This window comes from Xiphophorus maculatus, chromosome 16, assembly GCF_002775205.1.
Source record: "Xiphophorus maculatus strain JP 163 A chromosome 16, X_maculatus-5.0-male, whole genome shotgun sequence".
NCBI classification, from domain to species: Eukaryota; Metazoa; Chordata; class Actinopteri; order Cyprinodontiformes; family Poeciliidae; genus Xiphophorus; species Xiphophorus maculatus.
Genome location: NC_036458.1, coordinates 2,947,361 through 2,964,093, shown reverse-complemented (window position 1 = coordinate 2,964,093; position 16,733 = coordinate 2,947,361). Strand labels below are relative to the sequence as shown.

Below are 16,733 nucleotides of genomic sequence, written 5' to 3'. Positions count from 1 at the left end.
TAAAACAAATTTCTTTTAGTCCAGGACATCCCAAAGGTGCTTGACTGGATCGTCTTGACGCCCTGAACCAAATCACAAGTCCATCACACCCGAGAAGACAAGCAACTGTTATATACTGATTATGATTCATCCTCATTTATTGGGAATGTTCTGCCCCTTTGCAGGAGCTTCATCTTCTCAGCCAAAAAAAGTAAAGCAGTAGTAACTAATGAAGTTGATATGTTGTTCATAGATTGGATGCATCTGAGCTTAACAAGGGATTCTGGTTGTACTAGAAAACAACTTTTTCCCAAGTTAATTTACCCAACAGCCAAATATCTTTCCTTTGGTTACTTGCCTGAAGATTGAATAATTTTACCTCTAAATGGGATGCAAGAGTTACCAAACATAACCAACTCAGGCAAACATCATTGAGCATGCAGCAACAATGTTGAGGATGGAGAAACGTGGAAGTGATATCCTTCCACGTCTCTATCCTGTTATTCAAATCAGGATCCTGTTTTGAATAACGTGTGCACATTTAAAAAGAGATATCTCCAACTTATGTTATTATCTAGCAACAACTGATAATTTCTTGCTGCTGAAACACATCACCAATTTCAATAAAATGTAGATTCATTTTTTAGCATCACACTCTAATTTGACTGTTCAACTTAGATGCAAAAAATACTTCATGGTCTACAAACACTGCTGTGTCAATAATTTTCAACATTTGGAGATATTTAATTTAATTCCAGATTCCTTCAGTAAGGAAAAAACGCTTAAGTGTCAGCTGATTTCCAAAACTTATAAATAGTCCAGAGACCCCTTTTTCCCTTTTCTCAGGATTGTTTTAATAATTCTCATTGATAACCTTTTCATTTTTATTATTTTGTATTACTAGTTTTGTTTTGTTAAAGATAACTGCCCTTTTACTTAAAAGTTAAACAAACAAAACAAACAGAACCATTTATTTCAGTGCGATCTAAACCTTTTGATTACCTTTTCTGATCTTAGTAAACATCCATGTTCTGCAGAAAAGCTGCTGAATCGCTGCTGGCTGTTGGGTAAGACCCTGTCAGGAGAGACGCTGTGCAGGAGATAAGGTCTGCCTTCAGCTCTCACTGGTGATGCAGACATTATGCTTCTCTTTTTGCTCCGACCCGTTTCAAGGATCAGAACTACTTAATCATGTTCATGCAAACTCTGACTTCTCCTTTCTCCTCCTGAAGCTAAACCACAGAAGTAATCCAGCATCAATTAGCTACAGTTGTTGATGCTGGTTTAACCTTGTGTGCTTTAACCTTAAACCACACAAGTGTCTAGGATATTCCAGAGAAAATCAGAGCTAATGCCAACAACTGCGGCAAGATGGATCCGTTTCCAGTCCACTGGGTGGGAAGAGCTCTGTAGCTGCGTTTCCATTACAAATGTATGCAAATTTTTATTTATATTTTGTTTCCATTAAATAAGAAATGAAATTAAAATCACGTGAATAATCTTAGCATATTATTTCACTTGTAACAAGACATTTTCCCATATTTTTAGTGATTAATCTGCCGATGGAACCAAAGAATACCAAAGAATTATGTACTTAAAACAAGCTCCTATATCTTGCTGAAAAGTTACTTGTAAGCTAGTTTCAAGTGTAATAAGATATTTACCAAAATTACTTGGTGAGATTTTGTGTCCTCTCCTTGGGCTGCCACCTTACCGTGGTGGAGGGGTTTCAGGGCCCCAATGATCCTAGGAGCTATGCTGTCTGGGGCTTCATGCCCCTGGTAGGGTCACCCAAGGCAGACAGGTCCAAGGTGAGGGACCAGACAAAGCGCAGCCCAAAAACCCCAATGATGAGCAAAAACATTGGACTTGGCGTTCCCTCGCCCGGACGCGGGTCACCAGGGCCCCACCCTGGAGCCAGGCCTGGAGGGGGGGCACGATGGCGAGCGCCTGGTGGCCGGGCTTTTACCCATGGAGCCCGGCCGGGCTCAGCCCAAAGAGGAAACATGGGTCCCCCTCCCATGGGCCCACCACCCGTGAGAGGGGCCAAAAGGGTCGGGTGCAGTGTGTGATGGGTGGCGGCAGAGGGAGGGGACCCTGGCGGTCCGATCCTCGGTTGCAGAAGCTGGCTCTTGGGACGTGGAATGTCACCTCTCTGGTGGGGAAGGAGCCGGGGCTAGTGTGTGAGGTCGAAAAGTTCCGGCTAGAAATAGTCGGTCTCACCTCGACGCACGGCTCTGGTTCTGGAACCAGCCTCCTTGAGAGGGGCTGGACATACTTCCACTCTGGAGTTGCCCAAGGTGAGAGGCGTCGGGCAGGAGTGGGCATACTTGTTGCTCCCCATCTCGGCGCCTGTACATTGGGGTTTACTCCGGTGAATGAGAGGGTAGCCTCCCTCCGCCTACGGGTCGGGGGACGGGTCCTGAATGTAGTTTGTGCTTACGGGCCGAACAACAGTTCAGATTACCCACCCTTTTTGGAGTCCTTAGAGGGGGTACTGGAGAGTGCTCCTCCTGGGGACTCCCTTGTTCTGCTGGGGGACTTCAACGCTCACGTGGGCAACGACAGTGAGACCTGGAGGGGCGTGGTTGGAAGGAACGCCCCCCCCGATCTGAACTCGAGTGGTGTTCTGTTGTTGGACTTCTGTGCTCGTCATGGATTGTCCATAACAAACACCATGTTCAGGCATAAGGGTGTCCATATGTGCACTTGGCACCAGGACACCCTAGGCCGCAGTTCGATGATCGACTTTGTCATTGTTTCATCGGATCTGCGGCCGTATGTCTTGGACACTCGGGTGAAAAGAGGTGCGGAGCTGTCCACTGACCACTACCTGGTGGTGAGTTGGCTCCGGTGGTGGGGGCGAAAGCCGGTCAGACCTGGCAGGCCCAAACGTGTTGTGAGGGTCTGCTGGGAACGTCTGGCGGAATCTCCTGTGAGACGAAGCTTTAACTCCCATCTCCGGCAAAAGTTCGAACACGTCCCGGGGGAGGTGGGGGACATGGAGTCTGAGTGGACTGTGTTCCGTACCTCCATTGTCGAGGCAGCCAATCGGAGCTGTGGCCGCAAGGTTGTCGGTGCCTGTCGCGGCGGCAACCCTCAAACCCATTGGTGGACACCTTCGGTGAGGGATGCCGTCAGGCTGAAGAAAGAGTCCTACCGGGCCGTTTTGGCCTGTGGTAGTCCAGAAGCAGCTGATGGGTACCGGCAGTCGAAGCGGCATGCGGCTCGGGTGGTTGCTGAGGCAAAAACTCTGGCGTGGGAGGAGTTTGGAGAGGCCATGGAGAAAGACTTCCGTACGGCTTCGAGGCGATTCTGGTCCACCATCCGGCGTCTCGGGGGGTGGGGGGGGGGGCAGCAGTATGGCACCAACACTGTTTATAGTGGGGATGGTGTGCTGCTGACCTCTACTCGGGACGTTGTGGGCCGGTGGGCAGAGTACTTCGAAGACTTCCTCAATCCCACCAACATGCCTTCTATTGAAGAAGCTGAGCCTGGGGACTCTGGGTTGGGCTCTCCAATCTCTGGGGACGAGGTCGCCGAGGTGGTTAAGAAGCTCCTCGGTGGCAAGGCCCCGGGGGTGGATGAGATCCGCCCGGAGTTCCTTAAGGCTCTGGATGTTGTAGGGTTGTGTTGGCTGACGCGACTCTGCAATATTGCATGGACATCGGGGGCAGTTCCCCTGGATTGGCAGTCTGGGGTGGTGGTCCCCCTGTTCAAAAAGGGGGACCGGAGGGTGTGCTCTAATTATAGAGGGGTCACACTCTTAAACCTCCCTGGCAAGGTCTATTCGGGGGTCCTGGAGAGAAGGGTCCGTCGGATAGTCAAACCTCGGATTCAGGAAGAGCAATGTGGTTTTTGTCCTGGTTGTAAAACACTGGACCAGCTCTACACCCTCGGCAGGGTCCTGGAGGGTGCATGGGAGTTCGCCCAACCAGTCTACATGTGTTTTGTGGACTTGGAGAAGGCGTTCGACCGTGTCCCTCGGGGAGCCCTGTGGGGGGTTCTCCGGGAGTATGGGGTTCCAGGCCCTTTGATACGGGCTGTCAGGTCCCTGCATGACCGGTGTCAGAGTCTGGTCCGCATTGCCGGCAGTAAGTCGGGCTCGTTTCCGGTGAGAGTTGGACTCCGCCAGGGCTGCCCTTTGTCACCGATTCTGTTCATCACTTTCATGGACAGAATTTCTAGGCGCAGCCAAGGTGTTGAGGGGATCCGATTTGGTGGCCTTAGGATCTCATCTCTGCTTTTTGCAGACGATGCGGTCCTTTTGGCTTCATCAGGACATGATCTGCAGCTCTCGCTGGAGCGGTTCGCAGCCGAGTATGAAGCGGCCGGGAGGGCGATCAGTGCCTCCAAATCCAAGGCCATGGTCTTGAGCTGGAAAAGGGTAGAGTGCCTTCTCCGGGTCAAGGGGGGTGTCCTGCCCCAGGTGGAGGAGTTCAAGTATCTCGGGATCTTGTTCACGAATGGGGGAAGAAGGGAGCGGGAGATCAACAGGCGGATTGGTGCAGCGTCTACCGTCAAGCGGGCGCTGTACCGGTCCGTCGTGGTGAAGAGAGAGCTGAGCCAAAAAGCGAAGCTCTCGATTTACCGGTCGATCTATGTTCCCACCCTCATCTATGGTCATGAGCTTTGGGTCATGACAGAAAGAACGAGATCGCGGATACAAGCGGCCGAAATGGGTTTTCTCCGTAGGGTGGCTGGGCTCTCCCTTAGAGATAGGGTGAGAAGCTCAGTCATCCGGGAGGGACTCAGAGTAGAGTCGCTGCTCCTTCACATCGAGAGGAGCCAGTTAAGGTGGCTCGGGCATCTGATCAGGATGCCTCCTGGACGCCTCCCTGGTGAGGTGTTCCGGGCACGTCCCACCGGGAGGAGGCCCCGGGGAAGACCCAGGACACGCTGGAGGGACTATGTCTCTCGGCTGGCCTGGGAACGCCTCGGGATTCCCCCGGAAGAGCTAGAAGAAGTGGCCGGGGAGAGGGAAGTCTGGGCCTCCCTTCTGAAGCAGTGATGTGGGAATCGTGGGAAAACCTGCAGCATGTTTTCCCACGCTGCCTCATGGTTGGAGAAACATTTGACCCAATCAGGGGAAGTAAAGAATCAAAGAATCAACCATCATGCATCCTCACGATCATTCCTGCGATGAAATGCTGAATCAGGAGTATAAAACTAAAGCTGTGGGTTTGTGGAGGATCAGATCAGCGGCTGCGGTCGTCCACTTCAGTCCTGATTGATTCCAGAAACTTCAGACTGGCCAGAAACCAGACGGTTTGGTTCGAGAACAACAGCTCTTGAACTCACTGTGGAGGCCAAGTTAATGTATAAATATTCAGTTACTGTTAAAACTTATTTGTTTAATTAGTAATTTAATAAGTGCATTTGTTGGGATTTAGGTAACATTATTATATTGCATGTAGCTAATTTTCATAATGTTTTATTGTGAATAAGTGTTTTATTTTAAGTTTGCATGTTTTATAACTTAAAAAACATGCAAATGAGTTGTGTATAAATTGCCGCCTGGAATGAAAGTTAGATAGCAGAGAGAAGGGAAGGCGCTGCAGGTAAGATCGACAGAGCCACAGGGTTTTTCAACCGTAGTTTGTTTTGTTGTTCTGTGGAAGTTCTTATTTTCCTCTTCAAACACACGAGTAAATCAGCAAAATTAACCTTGTGGCATCACATTACGTTGAAAAACCTGCTCTGTGAAAAAACCTGCTATCATCTGTGAACGGATTTCAAATGCAACAAAGAAAAAACCCAAGTTGGGAGAAACGTGAGTAGTGGAAAAATGCTGAGTCATTGTGGATGAGAGAGAAGGGAAGGCGCTGCAAGTAAGATCGACAGAACCACACGGTTTTTCAACATACCGTGCGGATTCTATACAATCCGCATGCTTTTCGAATGAACGAAGGAGTTTGCTATTTGGAAAATTCATGTCATGAACGTTGAAAAAGAACATACCATGGCTAAAATGGAAATTAGAGCAGTAAAAGTCACACCTAAAGCTACGGAAGAAAAGTTGCAGCGTGCAATTGGTTTACAAAGCGCCAAGTTGGCAAAGTTAACAGGCACAGTGACTCAGGTGTGACGGCTGATAGAAACTGAAGATGATATCAGCTTAACTGAAGCAAGCCAGTTAATGAAAGATTTTAATAGACTGTTTGGAGAGTTTTGTGGTTTGAACACAAATGTAAAGGAGCTGCTCCAACAAATGTCAGAAGAGGATTTAAAATTAGATCAACAAAACTGGTTTGAACCTAAGGCTGATTCTTTCAAAGCTTTTGCTGAGACAGCTTTGGCTTGGTTTGATGAAAAGGCTAAGTGCACAGCAGAGGCTGAAAAATGTAACGATGAGATTAATCCATTCGACAGCATATCTAATACATCTTCGTCGAAACGAAGTCATAAAAGCTCTTCTGAACATGGTTCTTGTGCATCGTTGTCTGCATCTTCCACATGAATGAAAGCAGAGATGGAATGAGCCAAGCTGTTGGTTCAGGCATCATCTTTGAAACAGGTTGAAAGGTTTTCTCCAAAAGCAAAAATCGGAGAAGACCTCTTAATTATACACTGAATATTCAGGTTTCATGAGTAACATCATAGACAAAGGGAAATTTCATAATGTTTTATTGTGAATAAGTGTTTTATTTTAAGTTTGCATGTTTTATAGCTTAATTGGCCATTTTGCAATGTATGCAAATGAGGTGTGCCTCGCTGGAACGAAGGTAAGATAGCAGAGAGAAGGGAAGGCGCTGCAAGTAAGATCAACAGTTTTTCAACCGTAGTTTGGTTTGTGGTGTAGCTCCAAAGTGACAACTCTAGCACGGCTTCCTTAAGACGGGCTCTTTATTTTTTGCCGTGAAAACTACAGAAATAAAACACAAAGCTTTAGACATAGATACATTTACAAACAGACAGGTGACACGTGCTTTGACAAAAAGGTTACCTCCTGGCCGCCTGCCACTTCGGAGGTCTTTAACCGAATGATTAGTCATTGTTCACTCTAAACCAAAATATTAAGCAGTTAAAACACCATAAAACACCATAACCAATAAATTCACAAAACATTACAAACATAACTACAAAATACCTTGACGACAGGACATGAGGCTGCTACACATAGCTCTGGCACGGGCTTCTGCTTCTTCTATGGTTATTTAAGTCTCACAGCCTCACACATTGCACACAAATCTTGCGATAACATTTGACAAAAAATTATTTGACACGAAATAAAATACAATCATTTAACACAAATCTTAAAACGTGAACCAAACAACTTAAAATACATTATTCTATCTTTTAGAAATAAACATACATTTTTTCAAGAAATAAACTATTTTATTGACACTTACATGTGGAGTTTATTTAGGATTTCATTTCTCTTGTAAAAGATAACGCAAAAACTGTGGAATACATTTTTGTTTTGCATCTTTACATCGGAGCGCTGTAGAAGTTCTTATTTTCCTCTTCAAACACACGAGTAAATCAGCAAAATTAACCTTGTGGCATCACACTCACCATCAACCAGACTCAAACCGGTAACAATGTTGACCAGAGTCTTAAAATGCTTCCAGATGCAAAGAAGAAGATGCTGATTCTCTAGAAATAATTTCTCTTCTTCTAACGTTCCAGGTATCAACAGGATGACTTCCTTTACAGGTTCGTTCCTCTTCCTCAGCTTCACGTTTTCCTCCTTTGGACTCGTTGATCCCACCGCCCTTAAAGTCCGGATCACCAACCACGCCCTGAACATATGTACGGTTCCTGTTGACCTAGAGTTGAAACATGGGAACGGAGCTATAATTTCTGGTTGTTGAGTTCCTGTGATGTCATGAAGCCGTTTGTATTTCCACAGTGAGAGACGAAGCTGTTGCCATGTTTCAGGAGCAAGTGGAAGGAAAAGTGTTTGAAGGTTTCCAGATTTTGAACTGTAAAGTCAAGTAAGAGACTATCTTTACCAGACACCCACTGACAAAGTCTGATTGCATTCCACTAACTTAAGTGGTGCCATTTGTAAAGCTGTACTTGTGAACTGGCTCCTAGCTAACTTATAGGTTTGGTAGATAAATATTATTTCGCATGCTAAACAATCAACTATCAAATGCAAGTTTCTTTTCTTCTCTTCTGTTCAGTGTGAGTTTAACTGGGGTCAACGTCGATCAAGCTCATCTTTCGTTCGTGGAGAACTATGGCTTCCAGTTCGTGATTCAGAACTTCGGCTTTACCTTGCACTTTGACACCACCTTTAATCTTTGTCTCTTGTAAGTACTCAATCCTGTTTACTCCTATTTCAGTGGAACATCAGACTCTGTGTCCAAACTGCTGGGGAATTCAGTAACATCAGTAAATCAGCAGAACTAATGATGACTTTAGAAAGGAAGAGTTTTAATTCCTCAGAGTTTACTCTGCAGGTTTACTCTAAATCCTCAGTGTCAAAGTTCATCCGTGTCCAGCAGTTCTTAACTTTAAGCGACGGCAGCCAAAGAAAACCCCATCTGATTTTAGAAAGTTTTGATTGTATTTCTGATCATCATGACGTAAGTGGTCCATTTCTGGTTCTGCAGTCAATTAAGGACGGCCCCAGAATTCATCCTTAGAGGCGCAGCTGCCAACATGGAGGTTGGTCTGGTCAGAAATCAAAATGGAGGGCTGGCAGCTGACATGAGGGTCTGCCAGACTTCAGCCGACCAAATTGGATTTTCTGTAACAACTCTGCTAGGGTAACTGAGATCCAGACTATCTGAAGTAGATTCTGGGTCTGTGAAGGTTCTGAAAACTGTATTTTGTTTCCAGGAATCTTGAGGAGAAAGCTCGAAGACTTGCGGCCTTCTTCCTCTCCAATGCGGTTGTTTTCCTTCTTCCTCTTCTGTCTGAACCTGACTGTTGATGAATGACTGCTTAGTGACCAGATATCACAGACTTTAATTATCTTTGAAGCAGCCAGTGTTTAGGCTAACAGAACTCTCTACTCTCTCTGACTACAGTTCTGCCCTGTTTTCAAGAGACTTGCTCCGATTTTTGTGAACTGGAAGCTGAAGAGGATTCCAATGGTTGCACCACTTCCCCTAGACCTGGGCATCAACTTTGACTATACCCTAACCAGAGACATCCAAGTGACAGCTACAAGCCTGGACATGACTTTTAAAGTGAGGAAAGACTTGCTTTGTTGCTTTTTAGATTTGGGTTAAGATTTTAAACTTACAACCTGCTTGAAATGCAAAAACGTGTAAATTTTGTCTCATATTTAAGATTCAGTCAGACGTGTATAATTAAGGAATGAACAATATGAACACAGATTACCTGATAATGAGTTTTAATATAGTGGAAGACTTTTTTGTGTCTCATGTTTTTGTGTCTTGTCCAGCTCCTTCTGCACACTCTCATCAGTCAGGAAGCTTCGCTTCACTTTTACCTTTAACTAAACCAATCACGCAGCACTCGGGGCCTCGGTGAACCCCTCGTCTTGCTGACTTCTCCTCACTGTTCCCTGATTTCAAAACTTTGCCTGAAGTAGTGCTTGTAATCCCAGTCTCCAGTGTGGATTCATCCTCCAGAAAAACATCAAAACCCTGAGACATTTGATCATGCACATGCAGGTGTGCAAGTCAAGTCCAAATGAACAAGAAAAAAGCTCTGTGAGGCTTCAGGCCACAGGTCAAAATGACGCAACCTATGATGTACCCACCCTCACAGCCAATGAACCAATCAACGTCTGACTTCAAATCAGTCTCTTCTGGTTGTCCTGAATGGAACCACAGCTGTTGGGGTTCCAGAGAGTGGGGTGGTATCTCCAAAAGGCATATCGTGGGTGGTCTCGTGTCCACAGACTCTGGATAACCATTCATAGCTGATGCAAGCTGACATGCTATTCCTGTTAGTTTCATGATTACAGATTCAGTGTGTTATGTCCACCAGGGCCAGGCATACAGGCAGCCACAGCCCCCTCCTGTGGTGGAAGAAGTCATGGAGCCGGTTTTCAAGGAGAACACCATGATGGCTTATGTGGGCGTCTCTGAATTTTTCTTCAACTCTGCTGCCAAATGCCTCTATGAAGCAGGAGCCCTAATGAAAGACTTTGGTGAGGTAGGTAAAGACATTGTTATGCTGACATGTCCAATCCTCAGTAAAGAAAACTCTAACAACACTCAATCCTCTTTCTTTTACGACAGATAAACTCGAAGGCCCTGAAGGTCATTTTAAGAGTAAGTGGAATAAGAGTTATACAAAAAAATACTCCAGTGATGTTCTGAAACAGGGGAATCATTGCTGAGCTTCTGAAGTCAAAACTGAATAATGACACAGTATTTCCACAGCAACAGTGGAACCTGGACAAACCTCTTAAAGCTCAGGTGGAGCTCACTGAAGTACCAACCATCAGCATCACCCAGCGTGACAGTTTCATCTTCAACATGAGAGTCATAGTTAAGGCCATTGCTCCTGAAACTGAAACGCCCGTCTTCTCCATGTCCGCGGTAACGCAAACAGACCCACAGAGGAGGTTCAGGTGGACCAATGGGGTTTTCTTCTCATTCATCTCCATTTCTGCTGCAGGTTTGCCCCGGCAGCGTGAGGGTTACTATTGAGGGGAATCGTCTCACTTTGCCTTCTAAAGACATCAAGTATGGAAACATGAAAACTCCTCAGGTCTTTCAGATGGAGTCTTTAATTCCTTTTAAAACTGTTTTTTTCTTTTCTTTTTCAGCTGTCAAATTGTAACCAGCAATAAAGTTAGAGACGTTCTGGTAAGAACATTTCGTCAGCTACCATGCCCAGACCTCTGTGCAGTAATTGCTGAGTACTGATTTTTTGTGTCTGTGTTTGTGTTGCTGCTGAGCAGGTAGTTCCTCTGAACAAGATGGTGAACAAGAAAGCCAAAGAGTTCCTGTCAGGTGAGATGATGGAGAGGAAAAGAACTGACAGAGTAGAGAGTCTCAGGAGGTCGACACAGTTTTCAGACTTAGAAAGACAGGCTTTAATCTTCCAGGAAGTGGCTACGCTACGGCTTCATTCAAAGTGACAGTCAGACACACCGGACAGGGCAGATCGTTCCTGGAACCCTTTATACTAGCCAGGGTCAACATTTCTCCAGACTTTCTAAAGGTCTTCCAGGGTATTTCTTTGTAATTTCATTGATTTCCATTCATTTTCAGTTTGGTTCATGGATTTTAAGTCACTTAACATTGACCTACGACTGATTCTGCCACAGTCGTAGTAAAGTCGTGAAATTGAGAAAGGAACACATTCCTCGTTCTCTACCAACCCTGACTTAGACTTTTAGGTCGTTTGTCACTAAAAGATTGTCACAAAGACTCTGAGAAATCCCAAAGAAAACACTTTGACAGACAGGAAACAGGATTTTAGCTCCAACTGTTCCCAAAGAGCCGTTAGCTGGATACTTTGACCAAGTTGAGGGCAGTCGTCAGCATGTTGCATAAAACATACAGTGGTACCTACATTAGGATGCTGTTATTGAGACGTAGACCAAAATAAACAGTCAGACTGATGAAGCACAATGTAAAAACACTTACCAAGTATTTTTGGTTTACTGTTTAGTGCAAATATATTAGTACACAAGACAAAACTAATTGACAGACATCTTTTCATCTTGTTTTAAGTAAATAACTCCTTACTATTTTAAGAAAGAATTCCAGTTCCATTGGCAGATTATTTGACTTACAAGACATTTTTTCCCATAAGAGAAATAATCTGCCAATGGAACTCATACTTTTTCATCCAGATTAATGAATTAATAACTTAGAACAAGCTCCTATATCTTGCTGAAAAACTAAGTTAGGGCTCCTAAGTTAGTTCTGTCTTCTATCAAGTGTACTGAGATAATTGGAAAAAAAAAACCAGACCAAACATACTTGGTAAGATTTTGTGGTTTTGCAGTTGAGATCGATCAGAACTGATCACCAACATCAAACACGTGGTCAAAATAGTTGGTACCCGTCTGTTAATGACAGAAGGTGACATGAACATGAATTGTGTTTCTGCAGGTTTGTTTGGTGACGGAGTTGAGATTCCTATTCCTCCAGAAATTAACTTCATCCCGGGAAACGTCCAGTATGAAGATGTGAGTCTTTCTGGGAGGCTATTCGTTTTTTATTTGACATCAATCTGTGAAATGTGGATTAATGGCATCAAAAACAGAGAGAGTTCAGATTTACTGATATTTTTCTGTAAAAATATTAAATAATTCTGAGTCAGAACAACAAATTTTTAAAGAGCTAATTTATGATCAAACATCGTTTGGTTCCACTTGCTCATTATTTTACTTAAAACATGGAAAAAATGTCTTGTAAGTGATATATTCTGCCAGTGGAATAAACTTTTTCATCAATATTCAAAACAAGCTCCTACATCTTGCTGGAAAGTTACTTGTAAGTTAGTTTAGTCGTTTTCTAAGTGTACTAAGATATTTGCATTTGCATTAGAAACTAGATCAAGCTACTTGGTAAGAATTTATGTTTTTGCAGTGTAGCTTTAAGTCATTTTTTATTGATAAACTCTAAATTGGTTATTTAGGATTCTGTTTTTGTGTTTCTGTGTGAATTATGAACTTTTCCTGTAAATTTGTTTTGTTCAACAATATTTTACCTAAAACTGTCTCACTGCTGGCTTTAGTGTTATCCCAAGTGTTGTAAGATATTTGCATTAGAAACTAACCCAAAATTACTTTGGGTTAGTTTTTACAGTGTACTATTCTCTCATAAACAAAGTATTTTAAACTCTACAGACCATCTTCCACATAAAAAACTCCTTTAAATTAGTTGGTCAGTCCTGGATTATATCATGGTGAACTGATTACTGATTCAATAAAACAAGGTTTGTCATTTCTGAAACCTTTATTTTAACAACAAAAAATTAAAAATTTTCAGTTTCCCTAAAATTAAAAACAGTGATCTGAATCCGATAGTTTGAGATCAGTATGCAACCACATGTTGCACACTGATCTGAAACTATAAATGTTTCTGAAAATGTCCAACCTTTACTCATCTCTCCACTAGTTCCTGCCTGTTATTAATGGTTAACCAGATTCCATGTATCTATCACCGTTCTAACCACTTCCTGCCTGTTGCTTCCTGCATGCAGGGCTACGTAGTGGTGGGAGGAAACCTGAGCTCTACTCCTGCTGGGAGGCAGAGATTGGCAGATTGGTGGAGAGGTCCTGGGAGATAAACGGCTCAGACCAGAACCTTCCTGTGCAGAACCACAGCTTTGTTCAGAAATAAAAACATTCAGCATCTCAGAGTCTGTTTTCTGTCTGACACACCTGAGCAGGACCAGCCAATCAGGAAGGCAGGAGGCTGGTTAGCCTGCAGCTGACCTCAGATCAGTCCAAACTGTAATCCTGAGAGAGTCTAAGACACGGTCAGATCCCAGTCTTCATCATCAGCCTCCTCATCATCAGCCTCTGACAGGGAAAACTCATTCACCTGAAACACACACAGTCAGCATGCAGAGGAGAAACACACACCTGGAATCGCACTGAAAAAACAAAAACACCAAGTTTTACCAAAATATTTCTGTCTGGTTTCTGGCGCAAATATCTTGGTACATTTGAAAACAAACAAACAAAACAAACATACAATTGACTTTTTAGCAAGATATAAGGGCTCGTTTTAAATCAATTATTCCTTAATATTAATAAAAAAGAACTCGTTCCACAGGCAGATTATTTTACTTCTAAAATTACTTTTTTCTATACATATTAAGGAATTATGTACTCGAGACAAGCTCCTGAATCTTGCTAAAAAGTATTTGTTTTTCTGACTCCAAGTGTACCAACCTATCTGCACTACAAACTAGACCAAAAATACTTGGTAGGATTTTGTGTTTTTGCAGTGTTATAGTCGAAACAATAATTAATCCTCATAATGTCCTAAATCTAAAAACACAACAGATATAATAAAACACCCAGATATTTTTTAAATTTATATCAAAACACTTGAAATAAGACAGAACTAACTTACAAGTAACTTTTTAGCAAGATATACAGTAGAAGCTTGTTTTAAGTTAATAATTCCTTAAAACTGATATAAGAGTACCATTTCCATTGGCTGAATATTTCAATTATAACTAAACATTGTTCTCTTTATATTAGTGAAATAATCTGCCAGTTGAACTAGACGTTTTCGTCAATATTGAGCAAATATTTACTTAAAACAAGCTCCTATATCTTGCTAAGAAGTTAGTTATTTAATTTTGTCTTATTTAAAGTGTACTAAGATTTTTACAATATGAGCTAAACAAAAATACTTGGTAAGATTTGGTGTTTTTGCAGTGCAGGGGAGGACAGGTGAGCTTACCTCCAGGACGTCTTCAGTCTCATCAGCTTCAAACTGATCTGAGGTCTGCTTCAGCTCCACCATCACCTTACCATTTCCTGCAGCAGCAGATCTGGGATCAGCTCACACACACCTCTGTAGTACTGTAAAACGAACTTAGTCTACCTAGAAGTATGAGCAGCACGGAGGAGAAGGCCTGGACCAGGGCCTTCTCTCTGACCGACCGCTGCAGCTTGCAGCGTCTCTGCAGGAGGACGTCTGGACCTGGACACACAGAGAGACGACAGGGACAGCAGCCACTGACTCAAAGTTCTGCTCAGACATCAGAGCCAGGGGCGGCGCCAGCCTGGTTGGGGCCCTGGGCCAACATGATCCACCATGACATCATTTGGATTACCATTTACCGCATTCCATATTTATTTTAATATTCCATTTTAAAAATGTTCTTAGATTATAAACAAACATCAAGACACAGATTTCACTCCACAACTGTCAATTAACATTTTTATTTATAGAATTGCACTTAAATACAAACTGATTTGTACAAATTTCATAAAAAGTCCTACCCTTCGAGAAATAATTACTTTTGTGATGACATGCCAACAAGGAATGCTAATCCATCTCCTTTGGTTTTGCCACCTCTCTTACATCTCTGTCTAGCTGTATGGTTAGATTGATGTTGGAGTAGGGGATATGGTTGAACTTCTTCTATCTCAGCTCCTATGATCTGGGTTCAGGCAGGTAATCCAACATGCCGTTTTCTCACCTGTACAGTTGAAGGTCTCCTCCACCACTGCGGCTCCTCTGGTCGTCACGCCGTAACGAGGGAAGCTAAGCTTCATCATACAGCCGAACCTTATCCTCTGTCTGGCTCCACCCACATCCTCTTCTTCATCCTCACCTTCTTTTTCATTGGTGAGCTCCTTCAGCTGTTGAGGACACACAGACCGGAAGTGACCTGCTTGCTCTTACTCACCTGGACTAGCAGGTGAGGTGTGCGTTTCTCACTGTGATGATGTCAGAGGTCCAGCCATTGAAGCCCAGGTAGTGATTGGCCAGTTCCAGGCAGCGGGCGTGGCTCAGAGGAGAGTTCCTGCCAGACAGGAAGTGGGGAGTCTGCTTGGAACTCAGCTTCACCTGTAGGAGCAAACACAGGTGAGACAATCAGAAGTAACAAACAAGTCACTGCATAATCCAGAGGTGGAAGGGGTCACCTTGAGGGTGGAGTTGTGAAGCAGAGGGCGTCCATCTGTGAGTCTCTGGGCGTTGGCAGCATGAGCAGCAGAGTAGAACTTGATGATGGCGTAGAAACCAGGTGGGTGGAGCGGAGCGTTGGCACACAGCTTCAACAGGTAGAGCGGTCCAAAAGAGGAGAAGACATGATGGAGCTGCTCCTGAAACCACAAACAGCAGATCAGTGTCAGTACTGGATCTGATTGGCTGCTCTAACACAGAGCTCCGCCTACAGGAAGCTGCTTCCAGAAAACATCTTCTAGATGCCTGGGACATAAACACTGAAGATGGAAAATATTTCAATAAAATAAACAGAACCGTTACAACATTGAACAAATAAAATATGTGGAAGCCATTTAAAAGTAAGAAAAAACTTGTAAACAAAAGAAATATGTAATCCTGATTACGTATTTATGAAGAAAACATTCAAACTAAAAATAAACTAAAATATGTAAAGAAAATAAAATGGAAACTAGAGCTTAGAAAAAAATTTAATATTGTCCATAGGAAAAAAAAACAACTAAGAGAAAAAATAAATAAATAAACAATTTAGAAGTGAACTTTACTTTGACCTAAAAACATCTACTGATTTCTAAACGATAACAGCTGTATCCTCATTCTGAGTTCTGTTGTAACTTCATCCCGTTTCTGATCTTAGCTTTTAGTTCGGACTTACATAAACCTGATCCTGGGTCAGAACCGGAGGGATGTCCCAAACGAACACGGTTTTGTTGTTGTCCGTAGGAACCTTGAACTCCAGGATGTCCACCTCCATCCCAGGAAGAAAAAAAATACCCACCAAACTCCGTTAAAACCCCAACCGTTTTTAATTCGTTTCGGTTTCAACTGAAATCTGGATTCTCCAAACCGCCATTCGAAGCAGAGTTCTGTTTGAGAGTAACTACCAAACACTTCGGCATTAGGCTTAACTGCTCACACATTCAAATGGAAGAAAAATAAAAGAAAGTTTAACTTCTTCTGCCCGAGTATCTTCTTCCCAGTTTAGTTTAAAATGGCGGGTTTCTGAGTTGTATCGGATGGGCGGGGTCTCGTCGTCACAGATAACCAATCAGACTTTAGATTAGACTGTGACGCAGCAGTACTGCATAAGTAACTTCATGGCACGTACACACACGCTCTATAATATATATATACATATATTATATGTATATTATATATACAGAATATATATAATATATATATTATATATACATATATACATAATATATA

The 16,733-nt window shown here is 43.2% G+C and overlaps 2 protein-coding genes across 4 annotated transcripts; one reads left to right on the top strand and one right to left on the bottom strand.

Moving 5' to 3' along the window:
- Nucleotides 1–7,253: 7,253 nt before the first annotated feature.
- Nucleotides 7,254–16,515, bottom strand: rdm1 (RAD52 motif containing 1). 3 transcript variants are annotated; one of them, XM_023348425.1, is made up of 8 exons: nucleotides 16,180–16,278; nucleotides 15,485–15,664; nucleotides 15,279–15,407; nucleotides 15,037–15,199; nucleotides 14,436–14,534; nucleotides 14,292–14,368; nucleotides 13,256–13,418; nucleotides 7,254–7,751 (listed from the first exon to the last, which is right to left on the bottom strand). In XM_023348425.1, the coding sequence occupies exons 1-7, from the start codon at nucleotides 16,276–16,278 to the stop codon at nucleotides 13,344–13,346; spliced, it is 822 nt and encodes a 273-aa protein (XP_023204193.1). In that variant the 3' UTR covers nucleotides 7,254–7,751; nucleotides 13,256–13,343. The 3 variants fall into 3 exon arrangements, with proteins under 3 accessions (XP_023204193.1, XP_023204194.1, XP_005816570.1); XM_005816513.2 differs by lacking the exon at nucleotides 7,254–7,751 and having other exon boundaries at nucleotides 12,423–13,418; nucleotides 16,180–16,515; XM_023348426.1 differs by lacking the exons at nucleotides 13,256–13,418; nucleotides 14,292–14,368 and having other exon boundaries at nucleotides 16,180–16,515.
- Nucleotides 7,746–12,345, top strand: LOC102223091 (phospholipid transfer protein-like). The gene is made up of 9 exons (XM_023348427.1): nucleotides 7,746–8,699; nucleotides 8,773–8,824; nucleotides 8,964–10,062; nucleotides 10,149–10,181; nucleotides 10,293–10,451; nucleotides 10,531–10,598; nucleotides 10,682–10,721; nucleotides 10,817–10,868; nucleotides 11,979–12,345. Exons 3-9 carry the CDS (start codon nucleotides 9,862–9,864, stop codon nucleotides 12,176–12,178), a joined length of 753 nt encoding a protein of 250 aa, XP_023204195.1. The 5' UTR covers nucleotides 7,746–8,699; nucleotides 8,773–8,824; nucleotides 8,964–9,861; the 3' UTR covers nucleotides 12,179–12,345.
- Nucleotides 16,516–16,733: the final 218 nt, after the last annotated feature.